A 21446-nucleotide genomic window follows, 5' to 3' on the forward strand; every position below is an offset into this window, starting at 1 on the left:
TTAGTAAATAGATAGCTCACTTGCAATGTGTCACCAATGCTGAATATTGTATCTTGTTGTGAACTCATTATCTTGATAAATGCAGTCTTTTATTTACGTAGCTTTACATATTAAGTGCATTTAAAGTCACATGCATTTTTATATTTATAAATCCTGCATTTCAGTTTTATTTTGGAGGTAGGTTATGATAATAGCTTTACATGGTTTAAAGTATTAAAGGTGCCTTGACACACTTTGTGACTTGGTTAACATAGGACTTTTATTTCTAAGAAAAAAAAATATCATTGACACCCATTAGTTGCTGTTAGAACAGCAACTGTAGGGCAGTACGATTATTTTAAAATGAAAAGAATAGCTGGGTGGTGGTTGTTCTCGCCTTTAATTCCAGCACTCCAAAGGCAAAGGCGGGACTGGGCTACAGAGTGAGTTCCAAGACACCCAGGGCTTAAAAAGGAGAAAATGAAATATCAAAGACTCAAAATACAGTTTATTTCAGTTTATGGATGTTGTCTTTAAATGACACATAAATACAACACCCTATATAAGCTAAAATTTTATATCCTTTAAAAAATATTTTACTACATTATTTAATTGTATGTATGTGTTTGTGTGTGTGTGTGGGGGGGTGTGTGTAGGTCATAGGACTTAGTTCTTTTCTTCTGTCATATGGTTTCCAGAGACCAGATTCATGTTCTCAGTTCTGGCAGCCAGAAATTTCACCCACTGAGCTATCTCATTAGCCCTAAATATCCATATTCTTTATATTCCCAAAAGCTACACAGTCCCTTAATACATATAAAATTAATATGTGAAATTAAGTGTTCAGTGAAAAAGCATTTAAGGGGTTAATTATTTGGGATTTTTGAGATTCAAAAGAAAATTTAAAAGTTATTTTTATGGGCTCTTTGGAAAGTTGACCTATTATATTATATTATATTATATTATATTTTTCTATGGTTAATGGTACACATGTAAAAATTGCTCCCTTAGCAAATATAATTCTAGCCAAAATATTCTACCTAGGATGATGCATGGCTGCACATAAAAACAAATACTGACTCGTTTCTGAATTGTGTATTGGAGTCCAAAACATGACATCTTAATTGATCAAAGCACAGCTTGCAAAGCTATTGAACAGGAGAACATCCTCACCAGAAATTAATTTAATGTTTATACTGGCCATATATTTGTAACTTTTATACAAATGATTCTATATTTTAGAATTTATATATAGAAAATATTAAAATTGTCTTGTTAAGGGAATAAAATGAGTAAGAGTAGGCACTAAAGTACATTTTAGCACAATTGATAGTAAATTACACAATGGGGATCAAAGTAGGAAAACTGGTGGGTCTGATAAATAATGGTGGAAGAAAAATAATATACTATAAATAGAGAAAATAATGTAATATGAAGAAAAACTATATCAAGAAACACAGACAAGTGAGATGTTCATTATTTTAATAGAGTAAATTTATTGCTATTTGTATACCTGTAGCTGCAATATTTACTTCTATATCTATAAACTCAATAATTTATGGAGAATTCAATTTCAATAGCCAACAGACAGATTTTTAGAAAATATTAAAGAAATATAAACTTACATACAAAATTAAATAAATATCAAATCATACAAGTAGACAAATAAAGTGTTTATATATACCACAGGATAAATATCGGGGAAATACTTTTTTTTTCAGCGATGTAGCTTTTTCTTTGTTTGGGGATATTTGTTTGGTTTTGGTTTTCAAGCCAGGGTTTCTCTGTTTAGCCTTGGCTGTCCTGAAACTTGCTCTGTAGACCAGGCTGACCTCAAACTCATAGAGATCTGCCCGACTCTGCCTCCTGCAGGCTCAGAGACATAGTTTATAATATTCATTGTGCTTTCATTAGCATGAAAGATTTGCTTCCAAATGTCATTAATAAGACATAATATACATTTCTGTGTACCAAACTGTTACATTAGAAGATATAAGTAGAATTTTAAGAGCTTTTGAAATAAAAATTTACTTTCAGAGTTTGTCTGATCCATGGTTGTCTTGGACCAATTGCAGAAATGTTTTGCTGCAATGTCATCAATTGATGGAAAACTCAACCCTTTACCTAGCATGCCCTTTTATTAAACCTCTCTCATAAGCAACCATTTCTTTATTTTCCTTTGGGTATTTTCTTTGACTCTGTACATACGATACTACTGAGTATTATTTAATCCCCCTAGCACTAAAATAGAAAAATAATCACTTTGCTCATGGCATTTGTTTTGTCTTTAGGATTGCCATTATTAAATATGTGCTTAAGTGGTATGAAATAGGTTTCACAGGAGTGAGACCTCAGCGTGTATGTTCATAAATCTATTAGCAGTATCTCTGCCCTTGACTCAAGACAACAGTGAACTTCATCAGGAATAATAACAAAGAAATCTTTAAACCATTAATGAATCATACATCAATTAAATATCTATCTTACCTGAGGCCCAAATCTTCTAAGAAGTGGTCTTAAGAATGTAAATATAGAGACAAATCTGCTATCTTTGCTTTGAAAACATTCCCAGAATCTAACATTATTTTACTATGAACCTAGTCCAAGTCACCGTAATCTATCTCCTGGACTCATTGTCCTTATTCTTGGCCAGGATAACTCTAGTCTCCAGTGAAAAGTCAGGAGGATCCTTTTAAAACACAAACCAGAGCATATTTCCCATTTACTAAAAAAAAATCTATGAAGGTTCACTGTTTACACTAAAAGAAAGGCATTCTTTACAACTGCCAGCTAGGACCTTCATACTATTGATCTTTAAGTTAATTTTGCTTTCATCCCCCAGTCTTCTTATTTTACCCTACTACTCTGTCTTTCTTTCAGACTCTTGTTGAAGACAGGCTCACTATCACATTTTGAACTATTTACAATTTCCTTTGCCCAGGGTTGTAAGGCTGAATCCCTTACTTTTATGCAATCTGTGCTCAAATGTTCTCTCTACTACTCCCTTTCCAATTTCAATCTGAATTCTGCTAATGCATCTGTTCTTCTCTGTTTAATGGTTCTATATCTGCTTACCTAACTCTGGATTATCTTTTATCATAGTAAGTATTGCCTTGTAATGGCAATATATGCTCATTTTGTGTTTGTTAGCTTATATTTGACTTATATAACTTAGTGGAAATGATGCAATGTGAAGTTTTTTCATTCAAAATATTTTCTTCATTGTTTCCATCCTTTTGACCACTTTCTTCATCCTTCCTATAGAATTTATTAATGTTGGCATGACACAATCTAAACTTAGATTCTAAGAATTTCTTTTTCTGTGTTTTGCCTAAATTTACCTTCACTATATTCAACAGAACATCTTATGAAGGACCTCATGAAAGAAGCAACAACACATATCCTAAAATAATTATTTGGGTTAAATCAATTTCTTCAGTATGATGGCTGTATACATCAGTTGTGATGCTCCTGTATAGTACATACAAAGCATGAGTTTGGTCTATAGTACTAAAAATAAAATAAAAACTATGCTTCATCAATATCAGTTTTGTTCATTTTTAATACTCATATTTTGTTTCTTCATCTTCTTCATGCACAAGAGAAGTATAATAATTGTATCTGTTTCATGGAGTTATGAGCAGGATTTAATTAGTAAATATAGATAAGTTGTTTTAGAAGCACACTTAACTGGATTAATATTCCATCAAAAGTATGAGACTAGTTGTCTGTCTTAGGCAGGGTTATTGCTGTGATGAATCAATGTGGCCAAAGTAACTGGAAAGCAAAGGGTTTATTTGACTTATACTTCCGTAATACTATTCCTCATCAAAGGAAGTCAGAATAAGATCCCCAGCAGGGCAAGAACCTAGAGGTAGGAGGTGATGCAGAGGCCACTGAAGAGTGCTGCGTACTGGATTGCTCATCAAGGCTTGCTCAGCCTGCTTTCATATAGCACCCAGGATCACCAGCCCAGGGGCAGACTCACTCACATGAGTTTGACCCTCCTATATCAATCACTAATTAAGAAAATGCCTGACAGGCTTGCCTACAGTCTGATCTTATGGAGGCATCTTCTCAATTCAGGCTCCTTCTGCTCAGATGACTTTAGCTTGTGTCAAGTTGACATAAAACTAGTCAGCATATCATCCTTATTATAAACTTTGCTCCTATTTGTGTGACAAAAAACATATATGTCAGTAGCATGGCCTAAGTGAACAATTCAGGAACTTGTCAGTGAAGTAGCAGCAATATCACTGGCCAATTCTGTCCATGTGGAATGGAGTATGCCAAAGGATTTTGAAAAGCAAATGCTGACTATAGAGTATATATACCATTATTTTTAAATGTCCTTGATAGAATTCCTGTAGAAATAGATCTTGAAACAAGATTGTGCATGCACATAGTATAATGGGGAACCACCCTAAGAAACTGTGATAAAGAAAAGAAAGCCAGCGAAAAGCACCATTATGAGGCAAGTTTTAATTATGTATGTAACAGAGTTGTAAGCATGGCTCATAACGTTGAGTCATGCTTCAGTTACCCCACCTGATGGGTAAGTGAAGACTGCTGTTCATATACCCCTAGTAATCACTCATTTCCTGCAATTGGAAGGAAATGTAGGCAAATAGAGTTTTAACTTCTGGAAATTTGTGGGATTTGATGACTACAGAAAAAAATGCAGGCAAAGAGTCAGAGGTGCATTGTGCTGGCAGTTGCCAGTCAGTGTGTAGGGAATGCTGATGAAGAAAAGGGACTGGGTGAGTTCTCAAGAATGTACAAGAAACCAAGTTATAGAAAACTTTTAGTAAAATCTGGAAAAGGGAGTAAGGATGGATACTTCTCATTAAACTCCTTAATAAACAATATCTATATTCATGAAAATATTTCAAATATTTAAAGTTCTCATGAGGTGATATTTTGGGAACGATAGAAACATCTGTTTTGTTTTCATATGAGATTCCATTTCAGCAAATTTTATTTTGGTAGATTTTATTAAGATGATCTTTTATTTCTAAAAATAAAATTGCAATGAATTCCTAAGTGTGTAAAGTTTACAAAAAGTTTATTCATTTCAAAATAATGATGCTACTCTATATGTATCATTAATTTTTACCTATAATGAAACATAATTAATTAAAATTGATACTAATGGTTTTGAGCTAAGAACATCTATTACTTATGTGCATGTTTGTTACTCATCTCTATTTAAATTTCATGGAGTGCATTAGCTTTTAAATGTAGCCATCTATATGGAGATAACATTTATCTTCACCTTATGTCAAAATGATTAGGCAGCTCTCCAATTTAACACAAATACTCAAACCATCCATGCTACTTAATCATGCTGCGTTCAAGGTCTAATTATGTATCTTATATTTGGCTTGTACTGAACTGTTAAGAAACATGTAGGTTAAACTCCAGCATTGTGTGATATAGTTTGTAATTTGATTCATGTAAATATATCAAGAATAAAATTAACCATAATTTAACTTCAAGCCTTCTTTACCAGCAGGAGTATATTTTGTGTTTCACATTTCTATTTTATGAATATGGTGGAAATCCTTAAAAAGAAAGAGAACAAAACTCTTAAAGAAATTCAGGAAAATACAAACATGTAGAGAAAGTGAATAAAACCAATGAAGACATGAAAAATGAAAATAGAAGCAATGAAGAAAACATGAACTGAGGGAATCCTGGAGATAGAAAATATAGGTAAGAGAAACATGAACTACAGGTGCAAGTGTCACCAGCAGAATACAAGAGATAGAAGACAGAGCCTCAGGCACAGTTGTATGATAGAAGAAATTGAAACAATTGTCAAAGAAAATGTTAAATCTAAGAAGTTTCTGCACAAAATATCCAGAAAATATGGGACCCTAAGGAAAAAAAAAACAAACCTAAGAATAATAGGAATAGAATAAGTAGGTTCCCAGGTCAAAGGACCTCAAAATATCAACAAAATTATAGAATAAAACTTTCCTAACCCAAAGTAGGAAATGCCTGTAAAATACAAGGAACTTACAGAAAAAAAATTGGACCAGAAAATAAAGAACCCCCACCAACACATAATGGTCAAAACACTAAATGTACAGAACAAAGAAAGAATATTAAAAGCTGCAAGGGGAAAAGGGCAAGTAACATATACAGGCAGACCTATTAGAGTTACACAGGACTTCTCAATGGATTCTTTAAAAGCCAGAATGGCCTGGACAGATATCTTGCAGACTCTAAGAGACCACAGATGCCAGTCCAGATAATGATACCCAGCAAAAAAAAAATTCAATCACCATACAAGTAAAAAAGAAGATATCCTATGACAAAGTGAAATTTAAATGGTATCTATCCACAAATCCAGACCTACTGAAGGTGCTAGAAGGAAAATTCCAACCTAAGACGGTTAAGTACCACCCAAGAAAACACAGGAAATAAGTAATCTCACCCCAGCAAATTCAAAAGAAGGAAAACTACCACCACTGCCACCTAAAACAACATCAAAATAACAGGAATTATTCATTGGCTATTAATATATTTTAATAACAATGGACTCAATTCCTCAATAACAAGACACAGGCTAACAGAATGGATGCGAAAACAGGATCTATCCTTCTGCTGCAAACAAGCAATATACCTCAACATAACATATTTACATTACTTCAGAATAAAGATTTTGAAAAAGATTTTCCAAGCAAATAGGCACAAGAAGCAAACTGGTATAGTGATTCTAATACCTAACAAAACAGACTTCCAAGGAAAACTAATCAAAATAGATGGGGAAGAGTAAAAAATTCACTAAGATGATATTTGAATTCTCAACATCTATACCCTACACACAAAGGCACACACGTTTGTAAAGGAAACACTACTAAAGCTTAAATAACACATTCACCCTTACACATTGATAGAGGGAAACGCCCATACCCTACTCTCACCAATGGACAGATCACCCAGACAACAGCTAAACGGGGAAATACTAGAGCTAACAGACATCATTAACCAAATGGATCTAACAGATATCTATAGAACATTTCACACAAACACAAAAGAATACATTTTCTTTTCAGCACCTCACAGAACATTCTCTAAAATGGAACATCTACTTTACCACAAAGCAAGTCTCAACAGATGCAATAAAATTGACTACCTCCTAGTGGACAACTGGATTTCAACAACAACAAAAGTAAAAGAAAGCTTACAAACTCGTGGAAAGTGAAAAACTCTCAAATGAATGACTACTGGGTCAAGACAAAAAGAAAGAAAGAAATTAAAGACTTCATAAAATTCAATGAAAAAGAATTTTCAGCATACCCAGACTTATGGGACACAACGAAAGTAGTGTTAAGAGGAAAGTTCATAGTGCTAACTGCCTATGTAAAAAATTAATCTCATACTAGCAGCCTAACAGTACACCTGAAAGTTCTAGAACAAAAAGACGCCAAGCACCTAGAGGAGTAGAAGGCATGAAATAACCAAAATGAGTGCTAAAATCAATAAAATAGAAACAAACAAACAAACAAAAAAACAAAAGAATCAATGAAACAGAGAGTTGTTCCTTTGAGAAAAGATAGGCAAATCCTTATCCATACTAACAAAAAGAAAGAGAGAATATCCAAATTAACAAAATCATAATATAAATGTGGGACTTAACAACAGACACTGAGGGAATCCACAGAATCATTAGATCCTAATTCAATAAACTGTACACAAAATTGGAAAATTTAAAAGAAATGAAAAATTTCTTGATAGATAACACTTAGCAATAGTTAAATCAAGATCAGACAAACAATTTAAATAGACCTATAACCCCTAAGGAAATAGAAGCAGTCATTAAAATCTCTAAACCAAAAAACACCCAAGGGAGGACGGTTTTATCTTAGATTCTACCAGAATTTCAAAGAAGAGCTAATACCAATACTCTTTAATTTTTTCCTGGACTAGGCCCTCTGAATAAGTGAGACAGTTGTTTAGCTTGAACTGTTTGGGGGGCTCCCAGGCAGTGGGACTGGGACCTGTCCCTAGTGCATGAGCCAGCTTTTTGGAACCTATTGCCTATGGTGAGACACTTTGCACAGTCTTGGCTTAGGGAGGAGGAGCTTAGACCTGCCTCAACTAAATGTGCCAGGCTCTGCATGGGAGACCTTACCTTTGAGGAGGTGGGAATGGGAAATGGGTTGGGGAGGGGTTGTGGGGAGGGAGGACGGAGGAGAGGGGGATCTGTGACTGATATGTAGGATGAATAAAAAATTTCTTAATTAAAAAAAACAAATAAAAATAATTTTCCACAAAATAGAAACATAGGGCATATTACCAAATTCATTTTAAGAGGCCCCAGTCACCCTGATATCCTGATAACCACATAAAGACTCAATAAAGAGGGGCTGAAAAGATGGTTCAGTGGTTAAGAGCACTGACTGCTCTTTGAGAGGACCTGGGTTCAATTCCCAACACCCACATAGCAGTTCACAGCTGTGATAAGAATTCACAGAGACTGAAGGGACATCCAGGGAGCCTGCATGGGACTGATCTAGGCTCTCTGCATATATGTCAGAGTTGTGTAGCTTGGTCTTATTGTGGGACTCCTAACAAGGGGCTGTCTCTGACTATTTTGCAGGCTCTTGGGAATCTATTCCTCATACTGGGTTGCCTGCCCCAGCATTAATACAAGGGGAGGTTCTTTGTCTTTTTGCCATTTGATATGCATGTTTTATTGATATCCATGGGAGGACTGCCCTTTTCTGAATAGACATTGAGTGAGAATGGATAGATGGTGCGCAGCAAAGAAGAGGTTGGGATGGAGGGGCTGGTAGGAGAGCAGAGAAGGGAAACTGCAGTGTGGAATGCTAAAAAATAAAGAAATGATGAATTGAAGGCATTCAGCATGCAATGTAATAAGTTTAAGGTCACCACTCTCAATATGTCTAGTAACATGGAAATGAATGAACATTAGATTATTATTAATGATTTGCATGTTTAATGACAATAATGAGCTTACAAACTATGCTGTCAGAAGAGATTAGTTAATGTGAATAATGACAAGAATGCAGACAAGTCTCCTTTATCCAATGATTGAGCTGCTTCTCTTCACTGTACACATAAAGCTTTTGACTTTTACTTCAAAGATTATAAGATAACAGCACCATTGTTAGCTGGATTGGATCCACACATCCATGAAGCTCTCATTTAGTGTGTCATTTTATAGCTTATTTGATTTAATGTATGAGATTAAATTCAAGTCACTCAAGATAGTGAAATTTTGATTTCCAAAACAAACAGTGTTTTCTATTTGGATACTTATACAGAAAACATATAATATGGAATGAGCTCCCAAGAAATCATTTAGCCAATAAAGTACTTTAGCTAATATGTGCTGCTGATAGCAAACTCATCTGTTTACAACATTCTGCTGTTTGTTCTGGCAAATGCCACACTGTGGCTATACAATAATATTTCATTTTGAATATGAAGTATAAGATTGCAAGACTATCTTAAGACACACAATTTCATGTACAATTTTTTTGGATGATACATTCATTTATCTCTATATACTGCCTACTAAAATTCATAACTTATTACCTCACCATGATTTGTCACAGTTCAGAATTCAATAACAGACTACTATTTGTTTGGAAAAGATTCAACTTGGTAAGAAGACTTTGGATGGTGGTTTTAAAGAATATATCTAAGGAAAATCCCCCCCCCTACCTCACATGTTGGTGTTACTGGTATATAACCCCATACCTGGCTTATTTAGATTCTACTCAATTATAGTCTATATATTATAATACATGTTTGAAATGAATTTGAAATGGAATATGTGCATTATATGAAGAAAGTAAGTAACTAAGGCATTGTAAGGTAGATACATTTTAAATCTCATCTAGTTTATCATTAGGAGAGGATAAAGTAAAGTAATATACTAGTTGTGAATAAACTCTATCAAAACTAGCTTCATGACTCTGCCCCTCATGAATCTGTGACCCATTATGTCTGTGTAGTGCAATATTTTGGAAAGCTATCTTTCAACACTAATTATTTTAAAGTATTTCTAAGTTACATCTTAACTAACAATCTTATAATTGTTAAGAATTCCAAGAATAATTAAAAGTTTATTCACAGTGCAGTAATCATACAGTAAACTTCAAAGAAAGCCCTGTGCTTTTACCTTAAGAGACTCCTCTTGCTTAAAGAGATCTTCAAAATCTTTAGCACAGAGTTCAGGAGCATTTAGAAGTTGTTCCACTTCTGATAGAGCTTGTGAGATATGACTGATCTCGGTCAAATAAGTAGAAGGCACGTAAGAAACATCCAAAGGCATATCTTCAGTCATCACTACCATCGTTTCTTCACGGAGAGTGTGCTGGTACAGATATGCAAAAGAACATTTTTTAGCTTTCTAAGAACTTTTCTGACTTTATATCAATTCCTGTATACAGTTGGAAGAGAGCTGGAAATGGATTAAAAATAAACAGATATCAAGACATCTAGTAAAATAGTTATACATTCTATACATATATTTTCATCTTCTAAAATATGAGGTCCACACACTTTAGCACTCCAAATAGAAGACAAAAGACCAAAGTCATAGGGTAGGGAAGAAGTTAGTTAGACTATAAGAAAAGCAAAATATCAGAAAAGAACTGTTAATATTTAATTTTAACTTTTGCTCTTTTCATAAGAAAGAAATATTGTTTTCTCCTAGTGTTGATTGAGGTACAGGACTCATAAAATGGTTTGGTTGAGATTGTATGTACCTTATGCCCAAGATGCAGATATTGGTTCCAGCATTCAATGCTAGCTTGTTATTAAATTAATTAACAAATTAAAGTGTCAAATAAGTTTGGTTGACTTTAGAATTTCTACTATTCCAGAAATTCCCAAGATCTTACAATGTTTGTCTTGCTTCCACATTGTCTGAACCTTTATCCAAATGCCATGGATAGTAAAAGCTTCAGGCCTTTTTGGAGTTTGCCAGTAGTACTTATTTCCCTATTCTTCATAAAAAGCAATAACTAAATGCAGCTTGGCATGCAAATTCAGAAAGATGGATGACCTCTGCTCTTTTCTGTCTACAGTATAGGCAACAACACTCCTGTAATTGAAATTATTCTCCCAGTAACTTTGTACTCAATTGATCAACTGCCACCTGCCTGTTGATGGGGTCAGCTGAGGGCTTCAGTGGCAGGGTCTCTAAGGAAGTTTGGACAATAACATGCTAACAAAGTCCTTTATTACTGCTGTCTCTTTGATAGAGCCATACACATTTCTTTCAATAACATAATTAAATGGACTTTGAGATCCCATAATGAACTCAACGTCCATATTATAAAAACTAAAAGCAGATTAGTTTGGCCTCCTCTTACTTTCTCAGGATTAGGATTTTTTAAATCACTTTTTGCATGACAGATGAGTAAAATTTATTCTAACTTATTTGTCTTATCTAATTATGTTGTAGAAAACTCAGAATTGCACAGGTCCATTTTAGAATGACATACAATTTATGAAATTGGCTATATTTAAATCAAATTCTTGGCACATATTTCTTCATCATCAATGAAATAACATACATGCATTTCTAACATGCAATTAAAATGATCATAGAAAGCTGAGTTTGAGTTTGATGAAGACAAATTAGTATTTAACCACAGATTTTAAAATCTAAATTATATTTCTGCAATTCAAATAAAACATTTCAGTAATTTGAATATATATATATATATATATATATATATATATATATATATATATATACACACACACACACACTTACATATATAAATAACCTAGTAGGGTATTTGAACATGAAATTTGTAGTGGCAGATTAGGTTCAAAACTATGCAAGAGAGTTAACATAAAAAGCCAAGCAAATTTATTATTACACACATGCATGCCATTAGACAGGTGACTATGTTGTTCCTAATAATATTTTGAAGTTAATAAGTTTGTCTTTCTTGTTTGAAATTTACTGCTTTAACATCCAATACAAAGCTTTTTATCATATAAGTAAATGACATTTCTTACAATATTTTATATAATAGTACAAATTTCTTTGTATTTTAACACCAGTTCCTAAATAATATTTTTGTTGTTATTAGTGTTGAATATAGAAAAAACAGTTATTTTTATGTTTTAATAATTATTCACCTTCTTTTTCAATAATGATTATCTTGAAATTAGAATTTCATCATAACTAAAACACCATACCCTTATGTAAAAGTTTAAAATACTGCTAATTCAAAAGTATTTTGATTTTTGCTTCATTAAAATATAATTTTTCTTTAAAGCATTTCCCAGATATCCTTTTGTGCATGAGCCTTGATTGACACTTAGCTTCCTCATATTCATTGCTGATATTCCAGATGTTGGCAGCTACTTAAATTCTTATATAGTAATTGTAAGTTAAATGCAGCAAGTATAGTAACTGAGAATTCAAATAGGGTAAATAAAAAGGCACTAAAAGTCAACTAGAATTTGGAGAGTAATATATATTTTAAAAAGAGGTAATTTTACAACTGACTATTTTAATTTTTGGTGCTTGTAGCTAATTATATTTTGGTTTTCATGCAGATGCCTTAAATTAAATGGGATTGTCATTAATAATAATTAGTTCTAAAAGCACAGCACAGAAGTTCAGAATTCTAAAAAATAAGTTCTAACGTGAAGTACAGTCTTTAACCAAGGCTCAAAGAAACTAAGCAGCAGATAATCCTGGGTTTTATTGTTCAGTTTCCATTACATTTATTTTATTCACATGTCTGTATGAAGGTGTGTATGCATGGGGCTAGTGTAGCATATAGTGAGGTCAGAAGACCAGTTGCTGGAGTCCCTGCACTCCTTCCATCTTGTAGGTCCCAGATTCAGCTTCGAGGCAGGCACTTGCTTTACTTTCCAGGCCATTTCACTGCCCCTGGCTTTTCACTTCTTATACCTTTCTCAATTCATTTGAGTGTGTCAGCTATACCTTTATTGCATACAGATTTGCACATTTTTACAGCATAGTATTGGTAAGCACATCAAAAATTCCACTCATACTTAAATGGAAGACTAATTTGAATATTATGTTGCAGTCAAATTCTAACTTTTAATAAAATGTTATATCTAGTTTTAGAAAATATTTGAATTTTTACTAAATACAAAGTCATTGTTCAAAGAAATAGTTTCATTCAATTATAAGAATGGATAGTTTTATTACTATCTATATTGTGATTATTATCAGGACTAACTGTTGTAAGTCTTGAAACAATTTAGGCCTTTTAACAAAAACAGACTAATTATGCCACTAGCTATTCACTCCATGCTCAAATGTGGAATTAAAAGAATTAAAAGATTGTCATGAACATTTCCAAGCATTAAAATTTTAAAATTGATGAAATCATTCAAGGAAAAATGAGGGATAGAACTTTAAAAGCATCTGAATATGAAAGACTGTAATCATGGATCTTAAACAACTGATGGTGAAGTGATCATTTTTTTTCTTACTTTTAATTTAGTCTGTAACAAAAACATGATATTGTGAGTATACCTCTGAAAATATTTCTAATTACAGTGGATATTGGTGCAGTCGGAACTTTAAAAGTAAATTTTTGGGAAAAAAGTTTTATAATTTAAATATACTTAATGATGTCTACTTTAAGGAAAATTTTTTCCTATTAGTTTAATACATGTTATACAGCCACCCAGTCACCCTTTAAAGCCGAATTTTAGGACTACTGATCAGTTGAAGAGCAGAAACCGGTGTGATCTTTTGAGCTTTCTTTGAGAAATCAAAGCAATGCCAATAACTCTTCAATATGGCTAGTAAATGGCTGACTCGTTTAAAAAAAAAAAACTGTTTCATAAACTTTGAATATGCTAATGTCTTGTAATACTCAACATTTTCCCAACATGTAATAATTTGAGTTTATAAAGATAAATTGTAATTTTCTTTTGTTCTGATTTTCCATTTGTTCCTTAAATATATATTATGCTTTTTGGCAGAACTATGGAGGTATTCAATGAATAAAATGTATCCACTGAATATCTTTCAGCTTGGTTTCATAAAAAGTTCAGTCATTGAAAAGTCAGTGTAATTAGAAGTATTGTGTTCATTTTCTCTTCTTTATGCAAAATTCAAGCACTCATATCCACATTAAGCCTTTTGATTTGATTTTCATTAACTATGCCTTAAGTAATTATATCCTTCTGAATTCTGATGTGTGCAAATCCTGTCTAACCTTTTGAAAATTGACTTGTTTATGTTAATGTTCCTTACCACCTTATATTATTACAGACATGCATATCTCAATAGGAAGCATGCTATTGCCACAAGACACCATATTTCTTGCCTTTGTCTATCGTCATTCCTACATATATATAAACAAAAGAAAATACTTCCCTCATTTTTGTGGCAAGAGAAGAATAATATGTATGTGTGCACCAGTGCCTATAGGGGTCAGACACTGGTGGATTTTAGTGGTGACAGCGTAATGAGTCTGAAATAGGTGTTGGGAACCGAACTTGGGTCCTATACAAAAGCAACACACATCCTTATCCATTCAGCCAGAACTCCAGCCTCGAGAAGAATAATATGTGAAGGCAATCCCAAAGCTTCTATTTTTACTTAGGCATAGAGGGTCTAAGAAGTGTTCATAAAACATTATTTTAGGAAATCTTTATAATCTTTAGCTCAAAATAGTTGAGAAATTGAGTTATTTAAGTAGCTATGTACACCATTTATGATTTATTTAAACTTGGTGTCTCTGAAAATTGAGTTATCACACATCTTACACTACTTTAACTTTGTTTCTTGAATGGCCATCTAACTATGAGACAAAGCAATTCTGTTTGAAAACAAACTATACATTATATGTATGGTTTAAACAAAATACTTTCCTCTATTTTTTAGAGAATGTCTCCCTTCTTTAAATTCCAGTGGTTATTAAGCCATTTATGTTTCACTGGGGTCAAAGCAACTAAAGAAAAATAAAAACGTCATACAGTATGCCGTATTATGATGACATTCTCTCTCTCACTCCGTGTGTGTGTGTGTGTGTGTGTGTGTGTGTGTGTGTGTCTGTATATCATAGAAAAAGTGTCAAAAATTATCACCCTAGAAGAAGAGAAACCATGATGGTATCAATTTTGCTATTCAATTAGTATTGATATAAAAGGAAAGCTATATCAAACTGTCAAAATACAGAGCAACTACTAATGTCTAAAATGAGCAATGGCATGACATCCTTTGAGGCTTCACGTGGAATCTTTTTATTTTTAACTGATTATATTTTCTCAGAATGTCATTATTAAGTACTGTATGTTATTTAAGAGTACTAACAAAATGGTGCATAAGTGCAAAGCATGATTACAGGGTTTATATTCATAATGATGAGTCATAAATGAAATGAAATTGGGAAAGATAAGTTTCTTTAGCTCCTAGTTTTAAAGGACTTCAAAGCCAGGCAAATTTCCTTCTATAGAGCATCACAATAATATGGAATGATTCATTATTATTGATTTCCCCTAGATCAATTATATAGGATAAAACAAGAAAACTGCACATTGGACAATTAATTTAGCTCCAAGTCATATCAATATGTGGGAGAAGCCTCCAACAAAGAGTTATTTTAAAAATGAAAATAGGGAATAGATGAGATCACTGTGAGTTTACTTAGCCATGTTCACTATTTTGGGACAAAAAAATTTATATAGCAAAGCAGCATGGTGAAAACTCTTGGCCTCACATATTTTAAATAGGTCATCTGGTATAAATACCTTGAAGTAGCATTCAAATAATAGTACATGAATTGATTATGACCCTTTATATAAAATATAGCAAGGCGAGACTGTTTACACTTAAGTAGTTCTTCCTCGCATATTTTATTATTGAAAAGGTTTTTATGTGAACCTACTAAACAAAATTGATACCCACCATAAAATGATCACTAAGTGATGGATTAATTACTTATATTAACAAAATTTTACCTACTTGTTTAAACAAATAAAAGCCACTCAAATACATAAAATGCTGTAGAAATCATCCTTTATTGATACATTTTATATATTCCAAAATGGGAATGAAATTCTTGAGAAGGCCAGTGTGTCATTGAAAGAGGAATACAAATGAAGCTGAGTTTGCATGGTTTGGGGTAAATTTTGTGTCTCAGAGGCCCAGGTGTATAGTACAAAATTTATTGTTGAATCTCTCGAATAACCTGGCTTACCGAGATCTTTCCTTTCTACACTATAAAACCTACCTAATTCCTCAGGGTCAAGATCAATTACACCTAATTCATCTGTAAACCAAATCTTGCAACTGTGTTAGTGGTTTAAAGTGATTATCCTTCAAAGGACAGCATTTGCATTTTAATAACGAATTTCAATGACTGAACAAAATATTAAGTTGGTAGAATTTTAAGCACTAATTATGGCTTGGGAGAGAAAAAAAAAAAAAAACCTCCGGGAAAAAAAAAAAAAAAAACACCAATAGAAAGCAACAACCACATTACCAGCCTTAATAGAAATAAACAATAAAATAAAAACTTTATCAACAAGGTTGAACATTCTGGGTAATTTATAATACAACACACACACACACACACACACACACACACACACACACAATACCTTATGAATAACAGCCACCACACAGTAGCTTTTTAAAAATAACTTGATGCTTATCTCTCATCTCACACAAAACTTAACTCCAAATGGATGATGGACCTCAGTGTAAGACCTGATATTCTGAAACTGACATAAAAAAGTAAGAAATGTATTTGAACTCACTAGCACAGGAAAGGACTTTCTGAACAAGACCTTGATAGCACATGCATTAAAACAAACAGTTTATAAATGGAACCTTGGGAAACTAAAATCTTCTGTATGGAAAAACCATCATTATTTGAATGAAGCTGCAGCTAACAAAAAGAAAGAAAAACACTTTATCAGTTGTATATTTAATAGAAGGTTAGCATCTATAATATACAAAAGTAGTAAAAACTAAAGAAAAAGAAATAAAATAAAAACCTAAAAGTCAAGAAAACACCCCAATTAAACAGTGGAGCATGGAATTGTATGAGAGAGAGAGTTCTCAAAGAAGAAATATAAATGACCTAAAAACATTTTAATAATTCAGCATTCTTAATGATCACAGATATGTCAATTTAAACTACTTTGAGATTTCAACTTTCCTAATCAGAATGGCTAAGATCCAAAAAAAAAAAACAACAAAAAAAAAAACAAAACAAATGATGAGTCTGAGGTCAGCCTGGTCTACAGATTGAGTTCCACGACAGTCAGGACTGTTTCACAGAGAAAGCCTCTCTCAAAAAGCAAACAAACAAACAAACAAACAAACAACAACAACAAAATCAAAGGATGGTGTGGATGTAGAGAAAGAAGAATGTCTTTTAGGAATAAAAAGTACTTCAACCACTATACACATCAGTGTGAAGGTTCCTAAAAAAAAAAGGACTTCAACCACTGTACACATCAGTGTGAAGGTTCCTAAAACAAACAAACAAACAAACAAACAAATAACAAAAAAACCCTGAGATATTACACATTATCCAGATACACCACTCTTTAGCATATTTCCAAACACTCATATTCAACTATAAAAATAATTGTTCATCAGTGTTCACTACTTCCCTATTCAAAACAGTCTATATGCCTACCAACTCATGAATAGACACCAAAATGTGGTATATTTACACAGATTACTCTAATTTGCCTATAAAGGAATAAAAATTATTAAAATTATAGGAAAATGGATGGATCAGGAGATAATCATTCTAAAGAATGATATCCAGATTCAGAAAAAGACCCCTTGCATGCTTTCTCTTTTGTGAATGTTAGCCTTGAATTTTCAGATATGTATGTTTCATTAGGAAAACACATAGCAATTAAGAAGTTTGTAAGGAGTCAGGGGAGGATTTTAAGTGAAGTGAGATACAAAGCAGTGGTATAAAAGTTTAGATGGGCCGGGCAGTGGTGGCACATGCCTTTAATCCCAGCACTCGGGAGGCTGAGCCAGGCGGATCTCTTTGAGTTTGAGGCCAGCCTGGGCTACCAAGTGAGTTCCAGGAAAGGCACAAAGCTACACAGAGAAACCCTGTCTCGAAAAACCAAAAATAAATAAATAAATAAATAAATAAATAAATAAATAAATAAATAAATAAATAAAAGTTTAGATGGTATTAATGAATAAGATGTGTTAAAACTGGATGGGGATGGGAGAGCAGTATAGAGGAGGGACTAAGTAGAAAGATAAATAACACTAACAAACTTTCAAAGGAGTCATATGGAAACGTACCTACTACTATAGAATCTTTCTACAATATACAAACACACACACACACACACACACACACACACACACACCAAGTCTGAGTTACCCTATAATCCCACAGGCTTAAAAATAAGTATCCTAGCGCCAGAATGGGTTAACTCTTTTGTAGTTGAGGTAAATGAGATCCCAGAGACCTCCCCCCCCCAAAATACATGCCAATATTATTGATCTTTAGGACTGACTGTAACAGTATTTCTGATGACACCACATACTTGAGTTACAGAACGTATAGACACCAAGATGGTATTGACCTGGAAGGCTCATCCCTCCTGTCTAGCTTCCATATTGTTGGAAAGTGCTAGTCATACTACTAGAAGAGAAAAAAAATCATTAATCTTGCCCAGCTGAGAACCCTGTGAGCTATAATAATATCTACCCTGGCCAAAAATGCCCAACAGTATGATAGTGGCACAACCATTATTGGAGTAACCAACTACTTTCTGATTCCTGATTGCATTTAAGTTCCTTTCCAAAGAAAAAACCTATACCTGGCACTCATATTGAGACTAAGAATCTGTCTTTAGCCAGGTCATAGGCCCTAGGAGGAGCCTCCTAGTACTATTCTGTTTAATTGGAATAGTAATAGATAAACTTCTAATATTTTACCGTTAAATGTATAGATTAATGCATTTCTCAGTCCTTATCAGCAAAGCTTCTACTTGCAGTGGATGGTAATTAACAGTGAGACACACAATTGGCCAAGGTCCAGAGAATAAAAAAAGACAGAAAGCTTAGCTCTAAACAGAAAATCTGAAAGACATGCCCTCCCCACATTGCTCAGGGATGGTTGTGGAACAGGGGACACGAAGACTGTAAGAGCCAGAATCTTTGAATAAATACAAAGAAACAGTGCCCTCCAAACAGAAACAGGACTGGCACATACAAATTCAAAGCCATTGTGACAGCATAGTCACACTCTATGCAAACTTAAGCCAGACCAAATACCAGCCCAGAGCTGGGATGAGGACATTAAGTCTCATCCTTGACCCAGGAACTTTGGTCAATTGAAAGCTTTTGGGAGAGGGAGAGTAGGTTTTCTTTAAGATGATTTGTTTGTTGTAAGTCAATCATACTCCACTAAAGGCCACAAGTCCAAGAATATATGGGATGAACAAATGAAACTTGATGGATCCAAAAGAGAAAAAAGAAAAAGGGAAAAAAAAGAGAGGGCACAAATTTATGTGGATAAGCAAGGTGCATAGATGTGGAGGGAGTTATGCAATACAATCAAAAGATATTCTAAAAGAACTAATAAAAATTAAATCACACCAATAGTCCCATTCAATGAAAATAATATTTTAAAAGATGAAGAAATATACATCAACTTAGAAGGAAGTATGGTATAATGATGATGAATTTATAAGACAGATTTATAGTTAGCCAAAATAATTTATATTTTGAAATTTGTGGAATTCAAATGGCAATGATTTGTATATGTTACAAGTGCAAACCTTTTCGGTATAGATTAAAGCATAGCTGTGATTTAACTTAAGCACTATTCTCCATTAAAGTGCCCCTTTAACAGCTATTTTACATACACTGTGGCTCTTTATTGGTTTTTTGAGAGTTAATCACTGTGTGATGTTGTGAAGCCACAAAAGTATTTGTTATATTGTTCTACAGTTTGGAGAGCTGTTAGTTTTAGCTAACACCAGTGCATATTTAAAGAGTGAAGTTTCTGGGGGGGGGTTATGAACAAGAAGCTAATCTTTTATAGCAATTTCAAGGCTAAATTTGTTTTTCATAAATGTATATAGTGCATTTAGTTTTATGTTAACTCATCCCAATATCTCTTCTCTTTCACTCTTATCACCTACTCCTTAGAGGATCCTGTTCTCATTCATTATTTTTTGTCTTTCCACACACACATCAATTATATGCTATTGATTATTTGGAATTATTTTGAGTGCCTGAAATAGTAAGTAATTTCAAGTTAACTTGTATGTACATACTTGTATTTATCCAAATATAGAAATAGAAAGAACAGAATAGAAAATTATCTGAATTTTTTTATATTATGCAATAATATTTCATCATTCTATGCCACTTAGTTTCAATTGTCCTGTGAATACTCCACTTTGACATGTAATTTCAAAGTAAATTCACAATATTACTTTTATAGTACTCTTGTGTATAGGAAATGTATTCATTACTTATCTCTTGATTATTTAATATCAAGTGATTGTTCCTACAAGTGGATATGAATGTATATGAATGTGCCATCATTTTGGATTTCAATATCATTATTATAACTATGAATGCAATTGAGATGCTAATAGCTGCAGTGTCAAAATTGGTTACCATTAGCTGTAATTGACTACAGTTACATATATTATTGTAAACATACATTATTTAAAAGAAAATACAATTTGAAAATTTAGTACATCTATTGTACTAAACATTTTAAGTGCTCAATGGTCACATTTATCAAATAGCTATTTTTGTTTGACAGTGGGAATATAGACAATCCATCACTACAGAAGACATGGAGATAAGCAACGTAAAAATCTGATATACTGTCTTCATAAATATAAAAAAAAAAACAAATTTGTTCTGTGAGAGTTTTCCTATCCTAATCATTCTGTTACAATCTAGTGTGATATTTGGTACTCTCTCTAGTCAAAAAAAAACACTTGATGGGTACTTCATATTACTCCACAACAAAAAGTAAAACAAAAATTATTTTTTATATATTGTTCATTAGATTAAAATTTAACACAATATTCACATTTCAATAATCCAAAACAACACAAAAAACTGGGGTGGGTAAGAACTGGTAGTAATTAGGAGAGGCGAACCATTATCAGAACATATTGTATGAAAAAAATATTTTGAAAAATATACATATATAAATTTGGTGAGGAACTTTGATACTACAGCTATCAGAAAATAACATCAATTCCAACAACTGCATTGATAATTGTCTTTAAAGGGTGATTAAGACTGGTTACTAAGTCCAGTTTGAAGAATAAAATGTACGTGTCACTTAATTCATTTTTATATTATATCTAATTGATTTTATTGATCAACGGTAACTTTTGCTTACATGTAATTAGAGCCTACATGTTCAATTTATCTCTCAACCTAGACCAAGACTGATAAACAAAAGCACATAGTGTAAATTGTGCCAAATTAATAATCATTG

General features: G+C 33.0%; 1 protein-coding gene across 11 annotated transcripts in view; it reads right to left on the reverse strand.

Annotated features, from left to right (window-relative positions):
• Dmd (dystrophin) overlaps positions 1 to 21446 on the reverse strand; it is a 2251111-nt gene that overhangs the window by 1180689 nt on the left and 1048976 nt on the right. For all 11 annotated transcript variants that reach the window (XM_076562037.1, XM_076562042.1, XM_076562041.1 and 8 more), the window contains one exon: positions 10142 to 10336. In XM_076562037.1, coding sequence (XP_076418152.1) covers positions 10142 to 10336 — 195 coding nt within the window. The remainder of the gene's footprint in view (positions 1 to 10141; positions 10337 to 21446) is intronic.

Source organism: Peromyscus maniculatus, chromosome X (genome assembly GCF_049852395.1).
Source record: "Peromyscus maniculatus bairdii isolate BWxNUB_F1_BW_parent chromosome X, HU_Pman_BW_mat_3.1, whole genome shotgun sequence".
NCBI lineage: Eukaryota > Metazoa > Chordata > Mammalia > Rodentia > Cricetidae > Peromyscus > Peromyscus maniculatus.